Here is a 21,572-nt window from a genome sequence, read left to right as displayed (position 1 = left end):
GCAGGGATTCCAGTGTGTGTCTTGTAACTCCAAGGCTAATAAATCCCTTTCCTCAGACCCTTAAGCTGGATGTAAATATTAATTCCCAATGGAGTGGATGTTGTTATTCTCCAAGGAAAGAGCACGGCTGCTGGAAGAGCTCATGGAAATTCTACTCATTATTTTCTCTAAGTCATGACATAGTAAAATATACCTGTTTGCAGCTACTTTGCCTACTTGTCCAGTGACCATATCTAGATGGCCCCCCAAACAATTTTGTTCTTAAACTTTCTGCTCCTGGTAATCAGAGGCTTATAAGGAAGGCTTAGAGGAAGTGTGCCAGAAAACATCATCAATGAAAGATTGTAAAGCCAATAAAACATATTGACATGATGTTGTAAAGATCACGACCAAAAGGTATTCAAGGAAGCAGAGTGAGTGGAAATGCCGAAGTCCTCAGACAGGTCCTACATTGTTGCATGATATGCTCCACAACAAAGCAAAAGTGAGAGGCTCTTCCTTTTGTTTTCCGATTTCAGAACCTGACCATGTGTCCCAAATTGTGGCCTTGCATAAGGCCAGCGTGCTCCATGAAGATATACAACCAATACCTTAGGAGAAAATAGAGCCCGAGGCATTCTTTCAATTAGCCAGAAATTTGAAGGAAAGAGAAGGGAAGTAGCTTCTCTTTCTTTTGTAAGGTCATGCCCTTGAATGGAAAGGAAAGAACCTATGTTTGATATTTTATTAAACCTTGTGAAGTTAAAGTTTTGCACAGAGCAGCCACCTTTATTTTAGGAGATAAAACCGGATTAGTCTTGTGATGTTGCACCCAAGCATAAATGGAATTCTTTACCATATGGGCTCAATTAACCTACTATAGATAAGACCAAATAATAAAAACCGTTGTTTCAATTTTCTGAGAGTATGTTAAAACAAAATTATGCACACAGAATATAAGAATGTTGATACTCCACATGATTTGCTGTGGAAGATTCAGGTGAAATGGTTAATAAGTGGAAACATGTTTCAAAATGTTTATGTGCTTTTAATTTCAAAAAGCAGTATAATCATGAAGTTTTGATACTGAAGATCTGTGATGTACTTGGCATGGGGGGATAAAAAGAGCATAAAAATCCACGAGCTTGATTGTTAATTAAATGCCAAATGACAGAGTGAGATGACTATTTTATGGCAGCTGCAGAAAATTCCAAAGAGCAAAGGTTTGTCTCTCTCTTTTTTTAAAAGATTTTATTTATTTATTCATGACAGAGAGAGAGAGAGAGGCAGAGACACAGGCAGAGGGAGAAGCAGGCTCCATGCAGGGAGCCTGACTTGGGACTTAATCCCGGGACTCCAGAATCACACCCTGGGCTGAAGGCGGCGCTAAACCGCTTGGCCACAGGGGCTGCCCAAGGTTTGTCTCTTTAATGGGTTTATCTCTTCACAGGAAAGAGGTTGTCATCCCAAAGCAGTCTCCAGGTGCTGAAAATGTTCTTTTTTTTTTTTTTTTTTTCCTTCAGCAACAAATACATCCTCAAAAGGAGACTGAGTAAAATCACACCAGTTTGGGCTGTACCTTTGGTTTTATAAAAATTAAATAAATAATAACACAGTGCCCATTAAGGAGCTAAAGATGTGACTTTTTTTTTTTAGACTTTGTATCTGGACCACTTGTTATCCAAGCGTCTCCAACCCAAGTATGTACTAATAAGCTTTCCTTTCCACAGGGAGATAAAGAAGCCGAGTTAGGACTTCCATTTTCTCCACTTTGTGATCGGAAGTCAACGATGGTGGCCCAGTCACAAATAGGTACTACTCGAGAATGGTGGTCGTGGAGGGTGGGATGTGCTCCCCGGTTTTCAGGTGGATAAACCAACCGTGTTGGTCACGAGGGCAACACCCATGAAAACCTCCCTTCATACGCACGATAAATTTAATGATAAGAATTTCAAAACATTCTCACAAAACACATTCAATCGAGCAGTATTAGTAAACGTGTTACTTGCTCTGTAACCCTTGAATAAATAATGGGCCTTTTCTCATGTAAGAGCCTTTTCTGTACTTTGTTGCCCATGACTAATCTGTAATCCCATCCTTCGTGTGTAGGACCATCCATGAAAACATTAATATGTCTGTTTTGTTGTCACTGAGCTTGCATTGTGTATTTAATATAGTAGCTTATATTCCTCCAGAAACAAAACTCTTCTAGGTAGATGAGCCAACAAGTTCAGCCCATTATTAAACACATTGTGGCTGTGCTGCGTGGTCCAGATGTTTGTACTGGTTATTCCCTGAGGCAGCGTCCTCGTTGAACTCTAAGATGAATAAACATGAGGATTGCCACTTGCCCCGGGCACGTCCTACCAAGCCCTGACCTTTGCTCTGACCTTTGCCCCTTCCCATCCAAGTGCCAACGATTGTGTTGCAAGCTCCCATGACACAGGTGCTCTCCGTTGTTTAGCACATGTGAGTGTGGCAGGCTGGGATCCTCCTCAAGCGAGCTGGAAAGAAGGGAATCTTCTGAGACTGTTGCTGTCATATAAATTGCCACCCCGTTAGTGGAGGTGACCCCTCATTTGGCAGTCTCCATGTCCCAGGTATTTGAAACCATGGACAGAACTCAAAGGAGCAGTGCACTGGAGGCCAATTAACACTGCTTTTCAGTCGAGGGCGTCAATTAAAACACAAAGCTATTGGTGTTTTCTTGTGTTAAGAATGTCCCTGAGGGGCGCCTGGTGGCTCAGTTGGTTAAGCTTCGACTCAGATGGTGATGTCAGGGCCCAGGGATCAGAGCCCCGGCATGGGCTCCAAGCCAAGTGTGGAGCCTGCCTGGATTGTGTCTCTCCCTCTGCACCTTCCCTCCCCTCTCTCCCTCTCTTTAAAAAAAAAAAAGGCACCCTAATGTATAATAATATGTCTGACCCCATTACTTGGAATGTGCATTATTTTTATCTGATGGATGGAATACTCTTCAAATGTGGATATTTCTGGGTACGGTATCACTTAACAAGCCTCCCTCCCACGTTGTCTTATATTCAGGTAGTTGCCCGTAGCCCTCAGGGGTGTGTAAGGCCACAAGCACTTGATTTCTAGGGGCACAGCTCTGCAGGGGTACATAGCACTGAAGTGTGGCCGGAGTGTGCAAGAGGCTGGCTCTTCCTCCACCTAAACAGGGGGTGGGAGTGCCCCCAGGAGGACAGTGCCCCCTTCTCCCTGTGTGTCGTCTTCTTCCTCGAGGAGTACTTTAAGGTCTCACTCGTCCTGACCTCTCAAGGTGGGGGGAATGGTGCTGTCCCCCAGAGACGTTACTGTTCTCTTCGCTGATTTTGATACAACATGCCCACGTGCTGTGAACGTTCCCTTTACATCCAGAGAATAATAAACAGCACCTTGAAGTATTAACACCTAGCAGAAGGCTCTCACTGACCCACTAAGAGGGAAAAACACGGCTGCCTTCCTGTGGCCTGAGCACAAAACGTCAGTTATTCCGCTTTTTTTGGAGCTTTAGAGATATCATTCTTTGTTGGTCAGTAATAAATTCAACCAGCAAGGGGAGACCTTTCAGAAAAGCAATGATCCCTCTCACTGAGAGAGGAAAATATATTCACTCTGGGTAGATTTGAATTTATTGTTTATTTATTGTAAAGTAATCTCTACACCCAGCGTGGGGCTCAAACTCACAACCCCAAGAAAAGAGTCACAAGTTCTTCCAACTGAGCCAGCCAGGAACCCCTTCATTTGAATCTATTGTTAATGGGAGTCTAAGACTGAATATTAAGTAGCAAAGCCAATATACTTGAGTTATCCAACTTAAATAGTATCACTTCCATGCTGAGGAGATTATTGTATAGAGCTGTAGAGCCATTAAGTTATCCCGAAAGATCACATTATTGGACGCAGAATAACTGCAAGGGGTAAACTGAGTCAGGGTTGTAGCCAATACTTACCATCCGGTGCGTCAGACTCTTCGTTATTACAGGTTTTAGAATTCCAAGAAATTCAAATGTTTCAATTTATCTTTTTTTTTTTTTTTTTTTTTTTGCTTTTGGTTTTGTAGGTTTCATTGATTTCATAGTAGAGCCAACATTTTCTCTTCTGACAGACTCGACAGAGAAAATTATTATTCCTCTTATAGAGGAAGCCTCAAAAACAGACACTTCTTCCTATGGGGCAAGCAGGTTTGATATGTTCTTCATTTCTGCATCCTTTTTTTTTTTTTTTAATCTTTGTGCTGTTTAATAACCTTTTCCTTACGATTATCTTTCAGTCTTACTGGAGGGCAGGAAATGCTTAAAAGAATTATTAGGTAGTATTGCCACCTGGTGGCTACATGTGATTTTTGCATCTGCCTTTGAAAGTCACTTGCTGTCCCCTGCAAAACATATGCAGGTACTAACTCATGCGTATAATATGAAAGCATTCAGTACTCAGGAGAATGAAACTATTGGGATTTGCGTGGAAATGTATGTGTCATGCTTTGGATACTAACATACCTAGCCGTGTCCGTTTGCTCACAAATAAACCGATTACAACCCGCTGGTACCTCTGGAGAGACGCTTGTACCAAAATGAGGCTTGTAGCTGAGGTGGGTTCCACAGGTGTAGAATGTGTAACAGTAACATCTTGATTTATACGATCACTTACAGTATTTCCAGCTATAAACACTTTCCATTGATAAATTTAAGGGATATTATTTAAAGCTTTCAGTTGCAAACTAATCATGCCCGACTCTTGCGCCTCTGACCACACAGCCTTTCCTGATAGCACACAACAGGCTCCCTGTGTGTTGGCCCAGGGAGGGAGGGCAGGAGGAAATGTTCTCCCTGAGAAGAATGCAGGTTATCCCCCCTTCGGGCCCCAGAGTCCTGACACCCCTTTGGTGATTCACTAAGGGACTCACCTCAAGTCTCCGCTGGTCTAATCAGGCCTGGCCACCCCGTAAGGCGAGGGTGCTCCAACCTGTGCTCTGGGAGCCCTTGCCCCACCCGGGCCTTCCAGCCAGAGTCCCGGCCCCCCTCCCCGGGAGGAGAAAGGAGGGATGTAAGCAGCCCCGACACATGCTCGAAACTGGGCCCGAGCACCTGCCATCCTGTTTCTGGAGTCGGTTTTGTAAAGTGTTTCAGGCTCTGCTCCCTTATTTCATATCTTGAGCTTCATGTTTTCTGGGCTTTTTGTTCTGTTTTGTTTTGGTTGTTACTCTTAGCTTGAGCACCTTTCTTGTGTAACCGTTGTTGATTTGTCTAGACGATCAAATATGAAAGGCACCATGAACGATGGAACCTATTCCCCAGACTACTCCCTTGCAAGCGTGGACCTAAAGAGCTTCAAAAACAACCTGGTGGACATCATCCAGCAGAACAAAGAGAGGTGGAAAGAGTTGGCTGCTCAAGGTACCGTTGTTTATGCAACCTTACAGCCATCTCTATCTCTCTCAACTCTTCCTCTGGGATTTGGGGGTTTCTTTTCCTCCTAGGTTACTCCTCTTATGAAGCACGCAAGCCTGTGGTGGTATCTGGAACTTGGCTACACTTTAATTATTCATAACAAAGTTAGTTTATCCCTTAAATAGATGAGGTCACATGGACTGTAGAAGCAGGTATCGGTGGGTGGCAGTGACGTGAACGCGAAGGATGGAACAATAACATGGTGACACAACCTTACGTGGCAGAGAACCTCTTGTTCATCTCTAGAAGTGCTCTCGAGCCTGAGTTTTAGGCTTTACAAGTGGCTTTTGTGTTGCATTGGGAATGTCACATAGAGTGTCAGAGACCTGCGTGTGTTTTTTTTTTTTTCAGTTTTACTAAATTATTTCTTTTGGTGACAACTGCACTCATGCATTGAAAAAGATCATTTGTGGGCACCTGGGTGGCTCAGTAGGTTAAGCACCTGCCTTTGGCTCAGGTCATGATCCCAGGTCAATCCTGGAATCGAGTCCCGCCTGAGGCTCCCTGCCCACTGGGGAGCCTGCTTCTCTCTCTCCCTTTGCCCCTCCACCCTGCCCATGCTCTCTCTTCACACTCTTTCAAATAAATAAATGAAATATTTTTTAAAAAAATGATTTGTAATCAGCCATTAAAGGAAACAAATGGGAAGCTAGCTTTTGCTATTTCTGGTATGTTGTCCGATTCAAATAAATTAGTCAATTTGGTTTACAGTGTATGTGAATTAGTACCAGTTATTATCTTTGGTGCAGGAAATTAGCTTTCTAATTCCGAATCTGGCTCCTGCCTTCCTCACACTCCGTTCCATTGCCCTGGGCCTCTCATGTGCTTTGCTCCCTGCACAGCAGCCTCTGGCAGGTTCTTGAAATACGCCAGAGCCTTTGCAATGACTATTTCTTCAGCTGGGGGGTTCTCCTCTTAGAGCTCTCTGCAAGGCCATTTCCTCCTTGGCTGGCAAGGCTGTTGTTCATTTTTAGCTGAAAAAACAGTTAATTGTAATTAACTCAATTTAATTTTCACATGGGCCTTATAAGGTATATACTATTGTTATCCCCATTTGACAGATAAGGAAACTGAGGCAGAAGAGAGCTATATGACTTTGCCCCAAATCCCATAACTAGTAAGTGAAGAATTCACTGTTTCTCTCCAACTGCAGCAGCCCCACAAGGAGGTCGTCCTTGACCTCGACAAATAATATCCTCTGTCCTGTCTTTCCCAGTGAGGGCCCAGTTTAGTCATTTCAGTGTAGTACCACTAATCTATAATCAATGACATTTACTTATTCCTTTTTAAATGTATCGTCTGTTTTCCGCATCGGTCACACACAGTCCACAGATGTTAGGACGTGGTCTGTTGTGTTTTCCGGTATATCCTTAGCTCCTAGCACAGGGCTGGGCATAGAAGAAGCACTCGGTAAATATTTGTTTAATGAAGCAACTACTTAATGGTGTCCACACCTTATTTCCCCTACCTCTGCTATTAGAAAATAAAAGAAATATCCTTCTGATGTTTTCATCTGACTCTGTAACTCACATTTTCCTATAAGCCTGATCTTAGTTGAAAAGAAATAGGGTTTCCCAGGCTTAGGTGGTTCTCTACAGCCATGACGAGGGCCACTTCCTGTCGTCACGCAGCCTCCCACACTCAGAATGGCCCTGGGCTTCATTAAAACCTCTACTATCATCATCTTGAGCTTCTCAGACATTTTTGAACCAGGGACCCCATTTCTATTTTGGACGGGGCCATGTGGTCATGTAGCTAGTCCTGGCCAGTACAGAGGGTCGGTCTTTGTGATACATTATTGTCACTGGATAAAGAACATAACGCAACACAAGACCCAGATGGCCATACTGAAATATTGTCAAACCCATCCAACTGAGGACTTCAAATGACTCGAATTACTTTTCTCTAGGGACAAATTATATTCAAGATATTGGCCCTGAAGCAGTATAAGGATATAAATCCCTAAACTATATGCTCTTGAAAATAGGAACAATATCTATCTTATTGCCATTATTTTCTCAAAGCTAGTATGTCCCTGGCATAGTGTAGGGGCTTTAAAATTACTTAGTGAGTTTAGTTTTGAATGAATGAATAAATGAATACTTAAACTCCACTTTGCATGTATTTATACAGAAAGGAAAATAGATAGATACATAATATTTTCAGTGATGGAAGGAAGGGAGGAGGAAGCAAGATTTCTGAAAACTCTCCTATGTGCCAGGTGTCTCCTCCTGCAACAACTTTCCTAACTAGAAATGACTGCCCTCGTTTGATACGTACAGAAATTGAAGATCACACAGCTTCTCAGCACTAGAGTCCAAACTGTTCTGATTCTTTACCCAAAGTTTTTCCCACTGCGCCCTAGCACTTCCTATTATACTCTTTCAAGAAAAGTATTTTGAAAAAATTGACCTGAAGTATTCATCCTTAATAACCTGAAAATCCAATTGGCCAAAATAAACTCTCTCCTAGGAAAGTTTTAACTAAAATAAACAATAAACCCCCAAACATCAACCTATTGCCTGGAACCTATTTGCCATAAATCTGTGAGGGAAAACTCTTCAGAATTGGATTAGGGACTGCAATTGTTCCCTTTCTAATAAACTTTCTGGCACTGTGCTCTACTGAATATTTTGTTGCACATGTGCAGTAAACTTTAGATGTGTCTAAAGTTCTCAATTTATATTTCTGGAATTGAGTAATAATATCTGAGTCCCATAGTTAGAAAAGGTAGAACCAATATTTGAACACAGGCAGCTTGGCTTTAGCAAATTAAAACTATAGATCAGGGATCCCTGGGTGGCTCAGTGGTTAAGTGTCTGCCTTTGGCCTAGGGCGTGACCCCGGGGTCCAGGGATCAAGTCCCACATCGGGCTCCCTGCAGGGAGCCTGCTTCTGCCTCTGCCTGTGTCTCTGCCTCTCTCTCTGTGTCTCTCTCATGAATAAATAAAATTAAAAAAAAAATAAAACCATAGATCATTTTGATAATATAGTTTCCAAGGAGTCAGTGTGTAGAGTATACACACTTAGAGTAAAGCAAATACTGCCAAATTTATTTTATTTATAACATCGCATGTTTGGTTTCTATTTCCAATTCAATGGTGAACTAGATACACTTAAAGAAAAATCCCATGGTAAAAAGAACTAAAAATGTGGGATGAAATGCTGCTAACAAGAAATTGACGGAGACAGCACTTGGAGAACTGTCTCCCTGTCTCCTTGCTTGCAACAAATATTAAAAAGTATATTGTTCTCAGCAAGAAAGGAGGAAAGGAAGGAAGGAAAAAAAGAGGAAGGAAGGAAGGAAGGAAGGAAGGAAGGAAGGAAGGAAGGGAGGGAGGGAGGGAGGGAGGGAGGGAGGAAGGAAGGGAGAGAGAGAGAGAGAAAGAAAGAAAGGAAGGAAGGGAGAGAGAGAGGAAGGAAGGAAGGAAGGAAGGAAGGAAGGAAGGAAGGAAGGAAGGAAGGAAGGAAGGAAGAAGAAGAAAGAAGAAAGAAAGAAAGAAAGAAAGAAAGAAAGAAAGAAAGAAAGAAAGAAAGAAAGAAAGAAGAAAGAGAAAGAAGCTGATACTCTCAGAACTTGTCTAAATAAAGATGGAACAGAAATTCAGAAAGACAAGGAAACTTTGGAGCTAGAATCTCTCTGGAGGGCATCTGCTTATCTCTACCGGAATCCTGATTTGGAGACTGAATTGACCACCACACTAGGTTTATGTCACAGTGAAAATTTGATTCTATGTTCTGTAATGTACAAAAATTCTGTAAATGCAACTCACCATATTAAGGATCAAAGGATGAAAACCTAAGATCTCAAGAGATACAGAAAAACCATTCAAGAAAATCAGTATTCATGATAAAAATTATTAAAATTAAAGGAACCTTTTTTAAGATTTTATTTATTTTTTCATGAGAGACACAGAGAGAAGCAGAGACACAGGCAGAGAGAAGCAGGCTCCATGCAGGGAGCCCAATGAGGGACTGGATCCCGGGACTCCAGGATCTCGCCCTGGGCTGAAGGTAGACGCTTAACCACTGAGCCACCCAGGTGCCCCTAGAGGAACCTTCTTAATCTACTTTTTTTTTTCCTACTTTCCTTGCTTTCATTCTTACTGATAGAGTTGTTTCTTTTTTCCATTGCAATTCATCTCCTTGATGGTTTGAAATATTTACACTCTATTTCTATTATTTTTGTGATTAAGTAGAAAAATTTAAACGCATAATCAATAGTAGATAACAATGAAGTTAATAACTTCACCCTTCCACCAAGTAACACAAAGCCCTTGGAAAACTTAGTCTCTGATAACATGATGCCACATCATTGGTTTTGACCCAGGAGAGATAGGAAGCCAAATGTAGTTTTTCGAAGAAGAAAAATAAAATGGTCTAAAGTTTTATAAGGATCACTGTGGCTACAGAATGGAAAATGTTGTTTGGGAAACAAAGAGGTGGAAACAAAGAGGTGGGAAAGGAGGCTCTCGTTTTTATAACACAGGAAAAAGATGGGGGCTTAGACCAGGTGGTAGTGATGTCTAAATTCTGGATGCATAAAGATGGTGACTTGAATGAGTAGGCATGAGCAGGAAGGGAGAGCAACAGGAGATCAGATTCTGGGTATATTTTGAAAGTAGAACTAATGGGATTTGTTAACAGATGTGGAATATGAAATCAAGAAAAGAGTCAAGAATAAAGCCAGAGTCTTTGCTTTTCTTACACATTAACTGTATATATGTATTCATAGAATCGTTCTGCAGAAGAACTTGGTGTTCTCTAGCAAAGCTGAAGACACTTCTGCCGTGTTTCCAATAATTTGATTTCCGTATTTTTACCCTAGAGAGACTTTTTCTCATGTGCATCAGAAGATTTGAACAAAACATCCACTCTAGCATTGTTCTTGAGAGCAAAAAAACCTGAAAACAGCAGTAAAATGGATTCACAAGCTGTGCTGTATTCATATTATGGAAAAGCATACGACTGTAAAGATACACAAATTTTAATTGCAAGTCCCAACAGGGATGGGAGACACAAATAACACTGAGCAAGCACTGAGCAAAATACACAAGCCACTGCAGTAAAGCAAGATGCCATTTATGCAGAAATTTTTTAAACCTATAAGCTAACCGATAGGTTTTAGAATACACTTAGCTTCATGCCTAGAACTGTTAAAGAAGCTCTTTAGAGCTAGCCCCCAAACGGCAAACACAAATATTGGTTCCCCTTCAAGGCAAATGAGTTACTTTGGTAAGCCACAGGATGGTTTGGTTTGTGTTTAGACACAATAACTATCAATTGAACCAGATCTACTAAGTCCACTTTGATTGGAAAAAAAACAAAAACAAAAAACAAAAACAAAAAAAAAAACAAGTTTTTCTCAATGGAATTGGGGTGTGGGGGTAGAGGCAAGTCAGACTGAAATGAAATGCAATATGATTCTTACTGTACTGGGTAACTTTCTGATTTCTTGTGATATTGATTCAAACCCCAAAATACTAGGCTCAAAGGCGAGAAACAAGTGAGGAAAGGAGGCAGCGTGGGAACCGAGGCACCACCAGATTTGCCCATTGGGTACCAGTAACAGCTGTTTAGAAGCAGAAGGAAACCTAGTGCTAGTTTAAGGCAAGCTTGACATTTTAAAATATGCATTAAAATTGTCAAACACATGAGTGTTTTCTAGTCTCTTTTGGGAGCTTATTTCCTACATAACTGCTCTGGAGTCATAGATGTTCAGTATGATATCATCACTCATTTGGAATCTTAAGCCCTGCTTTTGTCTTCAGTAGCTCATAAGGTCCACCCAAAGAAGGAAAACAAATTAGGATTTTGTTAGAATTACTTTCATATCGATTTGGAGCAAATTATCTTTATGAATTTGAGTCTTCCTATTCATATATATCTAATATATATCTTTTTTCATGTTTCTCAGGAAGTTTACTTTTACTTCATAGTAATAATAATAATGTGATGGAAAATACATAGTGTTATTAGATGCTTGGCATCACATTAAGCATATTGTATACCATGTAATCAGTATTTATACTTAATAATTTATTTCAAAATTCTGAGTATATTTTGTTGGATTTTTCCATCAGTATTTTATATTTTTTGTTATTTTTGCAAATGGCTGTTTCTCGCTGGTGTAGAGAAATACAATTTGCTTTTGAATACTGATCTTCTGCAAATAATGTCAGCTTTTTTCTTTCCCAAATGTGTACCTTTAATGATTGTTTTTCTTGAATCAACTGCATTAGCAAGTTTATCCAGAATCATCTGACAAGGAAATGGTGATAGCTTTTGACTTTTCTCTAAATATAAAAGGAAGGTGTTTCATGTTTCATCATTAAGTGTGATATGTCTTAATTTTCTTTGATCTGCTCTTTATGAGGTTACATTTCCATCAACAATTTGTTAAGAATAAGTATTTAAAAATTTTTTAAATTTAAATTCAAGTTAGTTAACAGATAATAGTAATATTGGTTTCAGAAAAAATGTACTTTAAATGGACATTTGACATTATCAAATGTCTTCCCTGTGGCTTTTTAAATAATTCATATGATTTTTCTTTTTGATTAGTTTATATAATGCATTATATTAATAGATTTTCTAATGTTGAACCACCTTATCTTCCTTATTAGGCCCAACTAATTGTGATGTATTAACTTCCCAAAATGTAGGTGGTACTTGTGCTGACTTAAAAACTCTATCTTTATGAGTGAGATTAGCCTGCATTTTCCTTTCTCATGCTCGTAGCTCTGGTATTCAGGTTACCCTAGCCTCAGAAAATGAGTTGGAATTTTTAAATTCTTGAGAGTTTGTGAGGCTGAAATTGGCATTGAATTTGGCAGAATTTACTTTTAAAAACATGTGAACCTGCTGTTTTCTTTGTGAGGTAATTTTCATCTGCTGATTCAATTTTCTTAATAGTCATAGAGGATGAATTAAGTTGTTTACTTTTTTGGTTTTAAAAATATATATTGTGAAATATACTGCAAAAGAATATATAAAAACATATATGTGCTACTTATAGGTAAATAATTCAGCATATATTCTTACAATGGACAATCTTGGCAGCGGCCTACAAGCAGTAACGTGCTGGCAAGCGTAACAACTGGCTCAAAACAAGTGTATACACACACATATATGCAGGTTTCTCAGACCTCTTAGTGATAGACAGGATATCTAACACATAATTGAAAAGTGATAATCAAATATACCAGTAGCCTTTGTTGTAAATTCTATATGGGTTATTGGTTCTCACAGAATGCTTTCATTGATTTTTGCCAAATTCTGTCTATGGTCCACTTATGGTGGCAACTGACAAATGTAAGTTGTTCAGATATGAACATTGATATTTTCATTTGTATCAAGGAATAAGACGAAAGTATAAAAAAAGCATATGTCAGAACATAGAAAATATAGAAGAGACATGTGTCCACCTCACTTGTTCATCAAAAGTGCAAATGTCTTCTTGGTAATTTAATGATTTTTGAATACTGGAAAAAAATTTCCTCAAATCTCTTTGCTATTTACAATGTGTAGCAATTGTAGACATGACACATTTTTAAATTTAATCTCTATTTTTATCATTATCTCCACCACTTTAGGTAACAATGAAACAATAAATCAAGCCACAATTCATAAAGTTTGATGCCATCCATGGTGCAAATATTCCCACATGGCCAGCCAGTTTCAAGCTATCAGTATGAAGTCTCTGAACATGGGAGTTGGGAAAGAGATGTGCACATAAGATATTTACATCATACAGATTTGGTGGATATAATTAACCTCGAGACATAGATAATGAAAATATGGGTCAAAATAATTAGGAAATACTTTAAAAAATATTTATCACCTTTGCTTTAAATGCAGTCTGTTTCATTGTAGCTTCTATAATTTTATTTTTAAGAATGACTAGATTTAGGGACACCTGGGTGGCTCAGAAGTTGAGCATCTGCCTTTGGCTAAGGGTGTGATCCCTGTCCAGGGATTGAGCCCCACATTGGGCTTCCTGTGAGGAACCTGCTTCTCCCTCTATGTCTCTGCTTCTCTCTGTGTCTCTCAGGAATAAATAAATAAAATCTTTAAAAAAAAAAAAAGAATTACTAGATTTAACAACCAACTTATAAAATACCTAAAATGTAACAATCAGGTCCCAAGATCCTTTACAGGGCAGACGTAGCTTATTGTTGCCCATAAGGCTTTATATGGCCCATGTCTGTGCTACCTCCTTTATCTTGCGGATCCAATTCCCATTTTCCTTCCTCTCACTCGCTTGCTCTAGTCCAGCTACGCTAAACTCCACATTGTCCTTTTGTTTTCTTTCTTTAAGCACATCAGATTTGTTCCTGCTTTAAGGGCTTTGAACCAGCATCTCTTTGTTAGAAGCACTCTTCCTCCAAGCAACACGGCTGTCTCCTCTCTGCTTTCCAATCTAGCAACAGTTGTCCCTTGTCAGTGAGGTTGCACATCACTGTCTAACCTTTAAATAATTGGCTTGCTACACTTAATTTTTAGTGTCTGTCTTCCCCTACTCAGAACAAGGCTCATGAGAACAAGGATGTCTGTTTAATTACTGATGTTTCTGGAGCTCCTAGGACAGTGACCACCACAAAGTAGAGAGAGAGAGAGAGAAATGAGAGAAAGGAAAGAAAGGAAAGAAAGAGAAAAGAAGGGAGAGAGAGAAAACCTATCATCTAGGCCAAGAAATATATTATCACCCCTGGAAGTTCCAAGTGTTTCCCTAATTGTTTCTTTCCTCCCCTAATTGTTTCTTTCCTCTTTCCCTCTCATGATCTAATCACTACTATGAATTTCATGATTTTTTTTGTTTGTTTCCTAGCTGTTATTCCTGTTTGTATAACTCCAGACAACATATAGTTTAGTTTGGCATATTTGGGTGTAAATGATATCATGCAGATCATGCAGTACATATTCTTTAATGAACACCTTTCTACTCAATGGCATATTTTCTGAGCTTTATCCACAATGAGGCAAATAGCTGTTATCTGTCTCAGCAGGGAATTTGGGGATCTTGATAGAAAACATGAGACCAAAAAATGTATTCAAATATCGTACAGATTTTTTTTCTAAAAATCACTAAGTACAAAAACATTAAGTAGTTAAGTCTTTTAAATAGCATATGTATAATACATATCAATTTCTTAGCCCATAAATCAGGTGCACAAATAAAATAACTTGTGTTGTTTTTCTATGACAAAACATCATGTCTAGCTGAAGGCCCCCTGCTACAGTTCGAAGAAAACCGAAGCTCGTCATTCAAATGTTTTCACTGAAGCAGAGTAAGCCTATTCCAGTTAGAGTTCTTGACCTCCTTTTTTCTTTAAATGCCATCGAGGTTCATAATGTGATGTTACCCTTGGGATAACTACCTTGCTTGACTCCTGTTCTCTCCTTCTCATCTCCCTAGATATACCCTGTCCCATCTGCTTCTTGTTATTCTCACCGGCTGCCTCTGACACTTGACCTCCTGTTTTGGCCATTTGTAGGCCGTCAGAGCTTTGCCGTCCCCCTTTTGCTTGATCTCTCATTCTCCTTTTGTCCTAATACTTCTGAGACCTGATTGTTAAGCATCCCACCCAAACCAACTACATGGCAGGACTTTCCCTCCCAAGTGCCCGTCTCACTCTGGAGTCTGTCTCTGTGCTTTTATCCCATAGATTTCTCTTCACGTTCTGGGCCCATTTTTTTTCTTCTTAGCCAGCAATCCCTACCAGTCCCTAACAGTGCGCCTAACGATTCTACATCTGCTGCTTAGAGAAAATAAAAACACTGTTTTTAAACAACAAAAACATGTCCACATTACTTTGTATTGAATTACTTTAAAAGATTATGTTTTAAAATATTTGTTCATAAAATGTTTTAGTTATTCCTTCCCATTATCTTTTTAATGAATCAAAACTCACCATGTAAACAAAATTATAACTTTTAAGCTCCCAGGACCAAATCTTAAGCATCTTTTTGATGAAAATATATGCATACTGTTTAGATTTCAGAAGGGACATTTAAACAGAGGGAAGCAAAGTCTTTCAGATAAAAACTAGAGTTCATTCTCGGGGCACCTGGGTGGCTCAGCCAGTTAAACATCTGCCTTAGGCCCAGGTCATGATCCTAGGGTCCTGGGTTCGAGCCTGGCTTCCACTCCATGCTCAGTGGGGAGTCTGCTTGTTCCTCTCCCTCTACCCCTCATCCTACTCATGTTCTCTCTCTCTATGTTCTATGTTCTATGTTCTATATTCTATGTTCCCAAATAGAATCTTAAAAAGAAAAGAAAAAACTAGTGTCCTCTCTCATTTTCTCTCTAATCATGGTTCAATAATGCAATTAACAGCTTAAATGAGATCTTACTAGTAATTTTTAAGTTGTATATTTCAAACTATTACTAAATTACATATTATGCATTTAGTTTATTCCCATTTCCAATTTCATCTCTTTAGCTGATATTCTATATTATCAGTATATTAGATCAGGGGCATGGTAGATAGACTGGAAACATTTGGAAGATCAGAATTATGAAGTTTTAAGAGGTGGTATTCACCAAAGTCACTTAAACGTAGGAGAGCTTACATACAGTTTGAACAGTGAGTATGTGCTTATTCATTCATTTATTGTAAAAGCAGAACTCAATAGTTTTCAACTCTGGCAGCATATTAGCACCTTGGGGGCTATTTTATTTTTTAAAAGTTCAGTATGGCTTATCTCCAGTTTACAGAGGTAGTTCAAAATAGAACGCTCTTGTGCATTGAAATGAATGCAGCAGACATGGAGGGAGAGAGCAGGAAATTAGTCAGTTTATGGTCAAGACAAGCCAAGTACAGTTTAGAATCTGAGCCAGCTCCACCCTGGCAAGCTGTACTCAAGAAACAGCAGAGTGTACCTTGGTAACGATATCCCTTAAAATATCTGTGTCTCGGGTCACACATTTCCTCTGGAATGTTTACCTTCTACTCCTAGGAAAGGCAGTGGATTTTCTCTGCCTTAATCCTTGTTCTTTCTTCCTCATGGAATGTACTTCTTAGGTCCCCTCCTCTACTTTGCTTTAAAATCCTACCTATCTTCCCAAACTCCATTAACCTGCTTTCTCCAAAAAGGCTACCCCTAAGTTATAGAAGTACAGCTGTCTTATTCATACTCCAGTTGGGATATTTATCACATTATGACTTGCATTCTCAAAATGGGAAGAGAAAAAAATGCGTTCAAAAGGGGCCTACCAAAAGCAGTGTAGGAATGAGTGGAAATGGCGAGGAATTTTAGGCTGTTTCCAATTGCACATTGTCTGTTGGAGATTCCAGCCTTCCCTTCTGGAGGTGTGCATCACCTCTCCACCTAGCAAGAACCACTGTATGTCATGAGATACTGTGATTGGAGTGTGTTGCACTTAATAAAGCCGTGGAGCCTGACAAAAAATTGAGAACTATAATGAAGTCACTACAAAAATACTTACAGAGGCCTTCTACGTGCCAAACAAAAAGCTGATAGGATTTTTGAAGAGCAGAATTCATGGAATATTTATTCCTCTTCAGATCCCTAAGCCAGATGAGAACTTGGTCAGTATTGGGTAGAGGAGAATTGACTCCCATTTTATGGAGGTCTTTATTTTATGAAGGTCTCAATTTAGTGGTGAGCCCTGTAAATGAAATTTATGTTACCCACTATGTTTTATCATATATTTTTGGTTAGCGAAAAGATCTAAAAAGAGAAAAGAAACATCTGATATGTAGAAAAAGGGAAAACTAGATGTGGGGGATGTTCCCCCAAAGCCTCTTCTCTTGCACAATATCTATACTTTCTGTGTTTTCAGACACCCAAAACCTACTCACTTGCTCTCATCTTGCTTTGTGCAATATGAGAAATCACTGCAAGGGTTCACAGGAGTTCTGTAGCCTCTGAAAACTCTGCGGGGAACACTGTGACAGTGGAACTTTGGGGAGTAGAGAAAACGATGGTGGGGAAGAAAGGAGCAGATTGGAGGTAGCGCTGTTGAGCAGAGGTGATGGGAGCAGAATGAGACTGAAGACCTAGGCAGGAAGTAGGGACCAGCTCTCGGAGACAGTTCTCTCTCTCAGGTGCTACTCTTCTCTGACAAATGTAACCAGAATTTCAGGGTAACACACTGCTAACACTAGCCTAGGTTCAAGACTTTGTCATATTCCCCCAATAATTCCAAATTCCAAGGACATTGAAAGCTTTGTTGTCTTAACGATACACCTCCGAGCAAAAGGAAAATTTCTTTGTCATCACTCACCTCTGTTCTTTCTCTAAAAGCCTTTTAGTCTCATATTCCTCTTGATTCACGACCTTAACTCCTCTCTTTTCCTTCTCAGCCAGTAAAAATCCCCTCATTTGTACAGCACGATTTAGCTCTGGCCTCAAATTTAACCCATTCAACAAAGCAAAAGCCTGATTATTTGTCTAAAATGATATCTCTAGTCCTTCATCCATGCCTACACATGTCTGGGATGATCGTGGTTGGCTTTTAGCATTTTCAACTTCATTAGAATCCCTAAAAAAAGCTTTGTTTCCTATTGCCGTCAGGACATTTTAAAAAAAAAAAATCACTGTACCTATGACCTACCTTCGTAATCAGAAAATCATCATATGAATTACAAATAAGATAGATACTTTACTTTTTCACATTTTATAATTTATTTGAAGTGTATTGAATACCTAATATTTTAGCCAAACTAGTTTATGTAAATCGTATTTTGCTAGAAAACATCATAGGCTCTCTCAACAGGAAACAAAAAGTTTGTAAAAATAGGTCTTGTATCATTGCTTGAAAAATTAAAACACAAAACCACTAGAAGTAAAGGAAATATTTAAAACTGATGGGGAAGTATTAAAATATTTAAAAGATCAAATTTACATTATGATTAGCATGACATTTTAATAGACTGCGATAGGTTCACTAATTAAACCTTATATATTGTTATTTGTATTTGAACTATCTTAAAATGCAGTATTGACTATTACAGTGTGTATAAGTGATTTTTGAAATCACGTTGGTGTTAGTGCTAAATAGGATGCAGAAACCTTTTCTACTAAAGACATGTTTACTTGCCAGGTGATAGACCGAGCTCTGCCGTGGTCTCTATCCTATTGAATCAGGCAACCAAGCCTATAATGCAGGTATTATCACCATTTTACCAATGTGAAAACTGAGGTCTGCGGGGGCAAGTTAGTTACCCAAATCACAGGTTTGCACACATATTGCAAATGAATCTTCCATATTCATTTTCACCGTTTAATATAATACCCAGAAAATAGCGTCATGGTAGTAGTAAATCCAAAAAGAGAAGACAACTTTGTCCCAAAACTTATCTCAGAGAGCAGTATAATTGCTTCATCAAATCTACTTCTGTTTAATCTCAACGCAACTTGATCCCTTGAGCTTTCAAATGTGTACGTTATATCCCATAGACATTTTTATTTTAAAATGTTGAAAACTATGAATTTGGGAGTGAAATTTTACATTGTTTATGTATCTTCCCGTGGATCATTTATACAAACATATATTATAGCAACCTCACAAGGTAGGAATTATAGCCCTGATAAAACTGCAGGTTAGAGAATCAAAATTGTCTAAATCCATACAAGCAGTCTTTGAAAAAGGCAGGTATTTGTACTTGGTTTATCTAAATTCAAAGCCAGTGGCCTTCTGGATAGTTTCTAGATCATCTTCTAGAAGTTAGTTGTGAGAAGTTGGTTTATTTACATTTTCTAAATTTTCTCACAGAAGTCTTGTCCAAACTGTTGATGGAAGAACTGTAACAGCAGCAGAATTCAGGGGCAGCTGGGTGGCACAGTCAGTTCAGTCTCTGACTCTTGTTTTGGCTCCAGTTGTAATCTCAGGTTTGTGAGACTGAGCCCCGTCGGGCTCTGTGCTCAGGGCCGAGTCTACTTGTCCCTCTCCCTACCCCTCTGCTCCTCTCCCTACTCTCTCTAAATAAATGAATAAAGTCTTTTTTTTTTTTAAAAAAAAAAAAGTAGGGGTATTAATAGTGATACTATTAAGTGAACTCCCCACTTGTATTTACGTGAACAATAAAAGTTGGAAGGAAGGTAGAAGGAGCAGGTTTGCATTCTCTTGTGATTACGGGCTACTTAGTGATGATGAAAAAATGGTTTCCCCGCAGGTCCTGGGACAAGGACAAGAAGAGATCTGTGCTGGTAGGAACACAAGTAGGAAGATGTGCTCCTTTCTCAATTTGGAAATGAAGCCGATGTATTCTGGGGCAACTTTGAGATTTTATCCATAGTTGTACATAGTCAGAATATAAGTTATTCCCAGAATTTCCAATGATCCTCTTCCTCCAAAGCATGCCTCTTGTTCTTTCTATTTGGTCAAGGGTACTCTGACAGGTGGTCCTCACTGAGTATTACAAATCATTTTTTTTCTTTCTTGAGCACTATTTTATTGTTATGCTTAACAATTTTAGCTGATTTTGTCTTTACCATCATTTAGTTGGATCACTCAGAATTTATAACATATATTGGTTCATACATAAAGTTCATGCTACATTTATATACAAATGAGTAAGTATAAGTAATTCCTGTGGTAAAATTTTCAGTATATATATATTTTAGTATGTTTTTTCAGTGTACAATGTTGTTTTCCTTAAAAATGTATGCCTATAACTCTCCTAAACTAAAGATTTAGTCAATATAAAAGTCTTATAAATAGTAAAGAAACTTAACTTCCAATCAGTTAATAGTTGCTCTGAAACCCAGAGTCAGCCAAAAATGTCCTCCTATACTTTACCATAATGTTTATGAGCTTACCAAATGCTTATGAGTTAAATAGATTACTTATATATATTAAATTATAAAAAGTAGGATGTACTGTGCATGACTATAACTCATGAGATACACACATAAGAAGAAAAGCTTAATGGTTTTCTTGATGCTTTTTCAGTAGATTAAGGAATGATAGAGTGCAGTTGTACCTGAAAGTCAAGTCATAACCTACGTAAGGGCATTGATCCTTCTAACTCTGTATTTCTACAAAGAATTTGATATTTTGTTAAGATCATTAAAATACATTAGTAGGAAAAAGACAAAAGAACAGGAAGTATGATTATATTTTTATTTTTGAAATAAGTCATAGATTCCATATTATTGCTTTATATAATATGGTCCTACATCCTAATACTTGTATACTATTTGTTAGTAGACAATATTAATATCCTTCAAGATAGCTTCTTATTAGATTCTGAGAGTTCCTACTCTAGTTGAAGTCAACTAGAAGTGAGCTTCCTGGGCTCATTTAGGCAATCTGGGCTTTTTAGGCAACAAATCAAATGGTGAAAAAATAAGTTAAATTCCAAAAAAAAAGGGGGGGTCATTTCGTGATCATTACTAATGAACACAAAAATCACAAAGAAGTTTTAGGAGCAAAAGTAAAATATATTGAAAATTAAGAAAAATATCAATTATATTTATCTTTATAATTTCCACAATAATTCCTATAAACATGGATCATTATAAATTTTAAGTACAATTTAGTATTTCGTAACTTTTAAATAATTTTGTCTCGATATTTTTTAAATAAGCACCCTTTTTTTTCAGAAGCAAAAGCCAGTTCATGCAAACGTTAAGTTTTCCTGATCAGTAAACATCCTTAGGTAAAACTGCATGCATGGTGGCAGCTCCAGTGTGACAAAAAAAAACTTGAAGATTTCATTTACTCGCTGGAAATCTACCTGGCTCCATGAGAGAAAGGGAACCAATTTTTGCAGATTGCACATTGGCATCACTGACCACAAAGGCTACAAATTCCTTGGTTGACCTGGTTCAACTGCTGTCGCTACATCAGCATCTTTATTCTTTCAAATATCTGTTTAAATGGCATTTTGTAGCATTTCTCTTTACTGAAATAATATGTTGAGTGTCAATAAATTTTCTTTGAGCATCTTATCACTGTGTCATTTCTGCAATAAAGCTTTACAGTTTGATGTTGGATGTCCCTTTTCTAAAACATCAGAAAGGCAATATGACTTTCATAAACTTACTTTCTCCTTTACACTAATTCTACCATTTTTTTTTTAACAACTGCTGTAATAGTTCTCGGCCACTAAAAAATAAATAAAAAAGGATTGATAAAAATTCTAAGGGACAGATATCCCTGAAAAATTATTT

At 38.5% G+C, this 21,572-nt stretch overlaps 1 protein-coding gene across 8 annotated transcripts in view; it reads left to right on the top strand.

Annotated features, from left to right (window-relative positions):
* PDE1A (phosphodiesterase 1A) overlaps positions 1–21,572 on the top strand; it is a 336,045-nt gene that overhangs the window by 302,010 nt on the left and 12,463 nt on the right. For 6 of the 8 annotated variants that reach the window (XM_025460409.3, XM_025460404.3, XM_025460403.3 and 3 more), the window contains 3 exons: positions 1,710–1,791; positions 4,040–4,160; positions 5,227–5,372. In XM_025460409.3, the coding sequence (XP_025316194.1) occupies positions 1,710–1,791; positions 4,040–4,160; positions 5,227–5,372 (349 nt within the window). Of the gene's footprint in view, positions 1–1,709; positions 1,792–4,039; positions 4,161–5,226; positions 5,373–19,570; positions 21,351–21,572 lie in introns of those variants that run through there. The other 2 variants (XM_049106232.1, XM_025460405.3) reach the window with 2 other exon arrangements.

The sequence above is a fragment of the Canis lupus genome, chromosome 36, assembly GCF_003254725.2.
Source record: "Canis lupus dingo isolate Sandy chromosome 36, ASM325472v2, whole genome shotgun sequence".
Lineage (NCBI taxonomy): Eukaryota > Metazoa > Chordata > Mammalia > Carnivora > Canidae > Canis > Canis lupus.
This window is presented reverse-complemented; position numbering and strand designations above follow the sequence as displayed.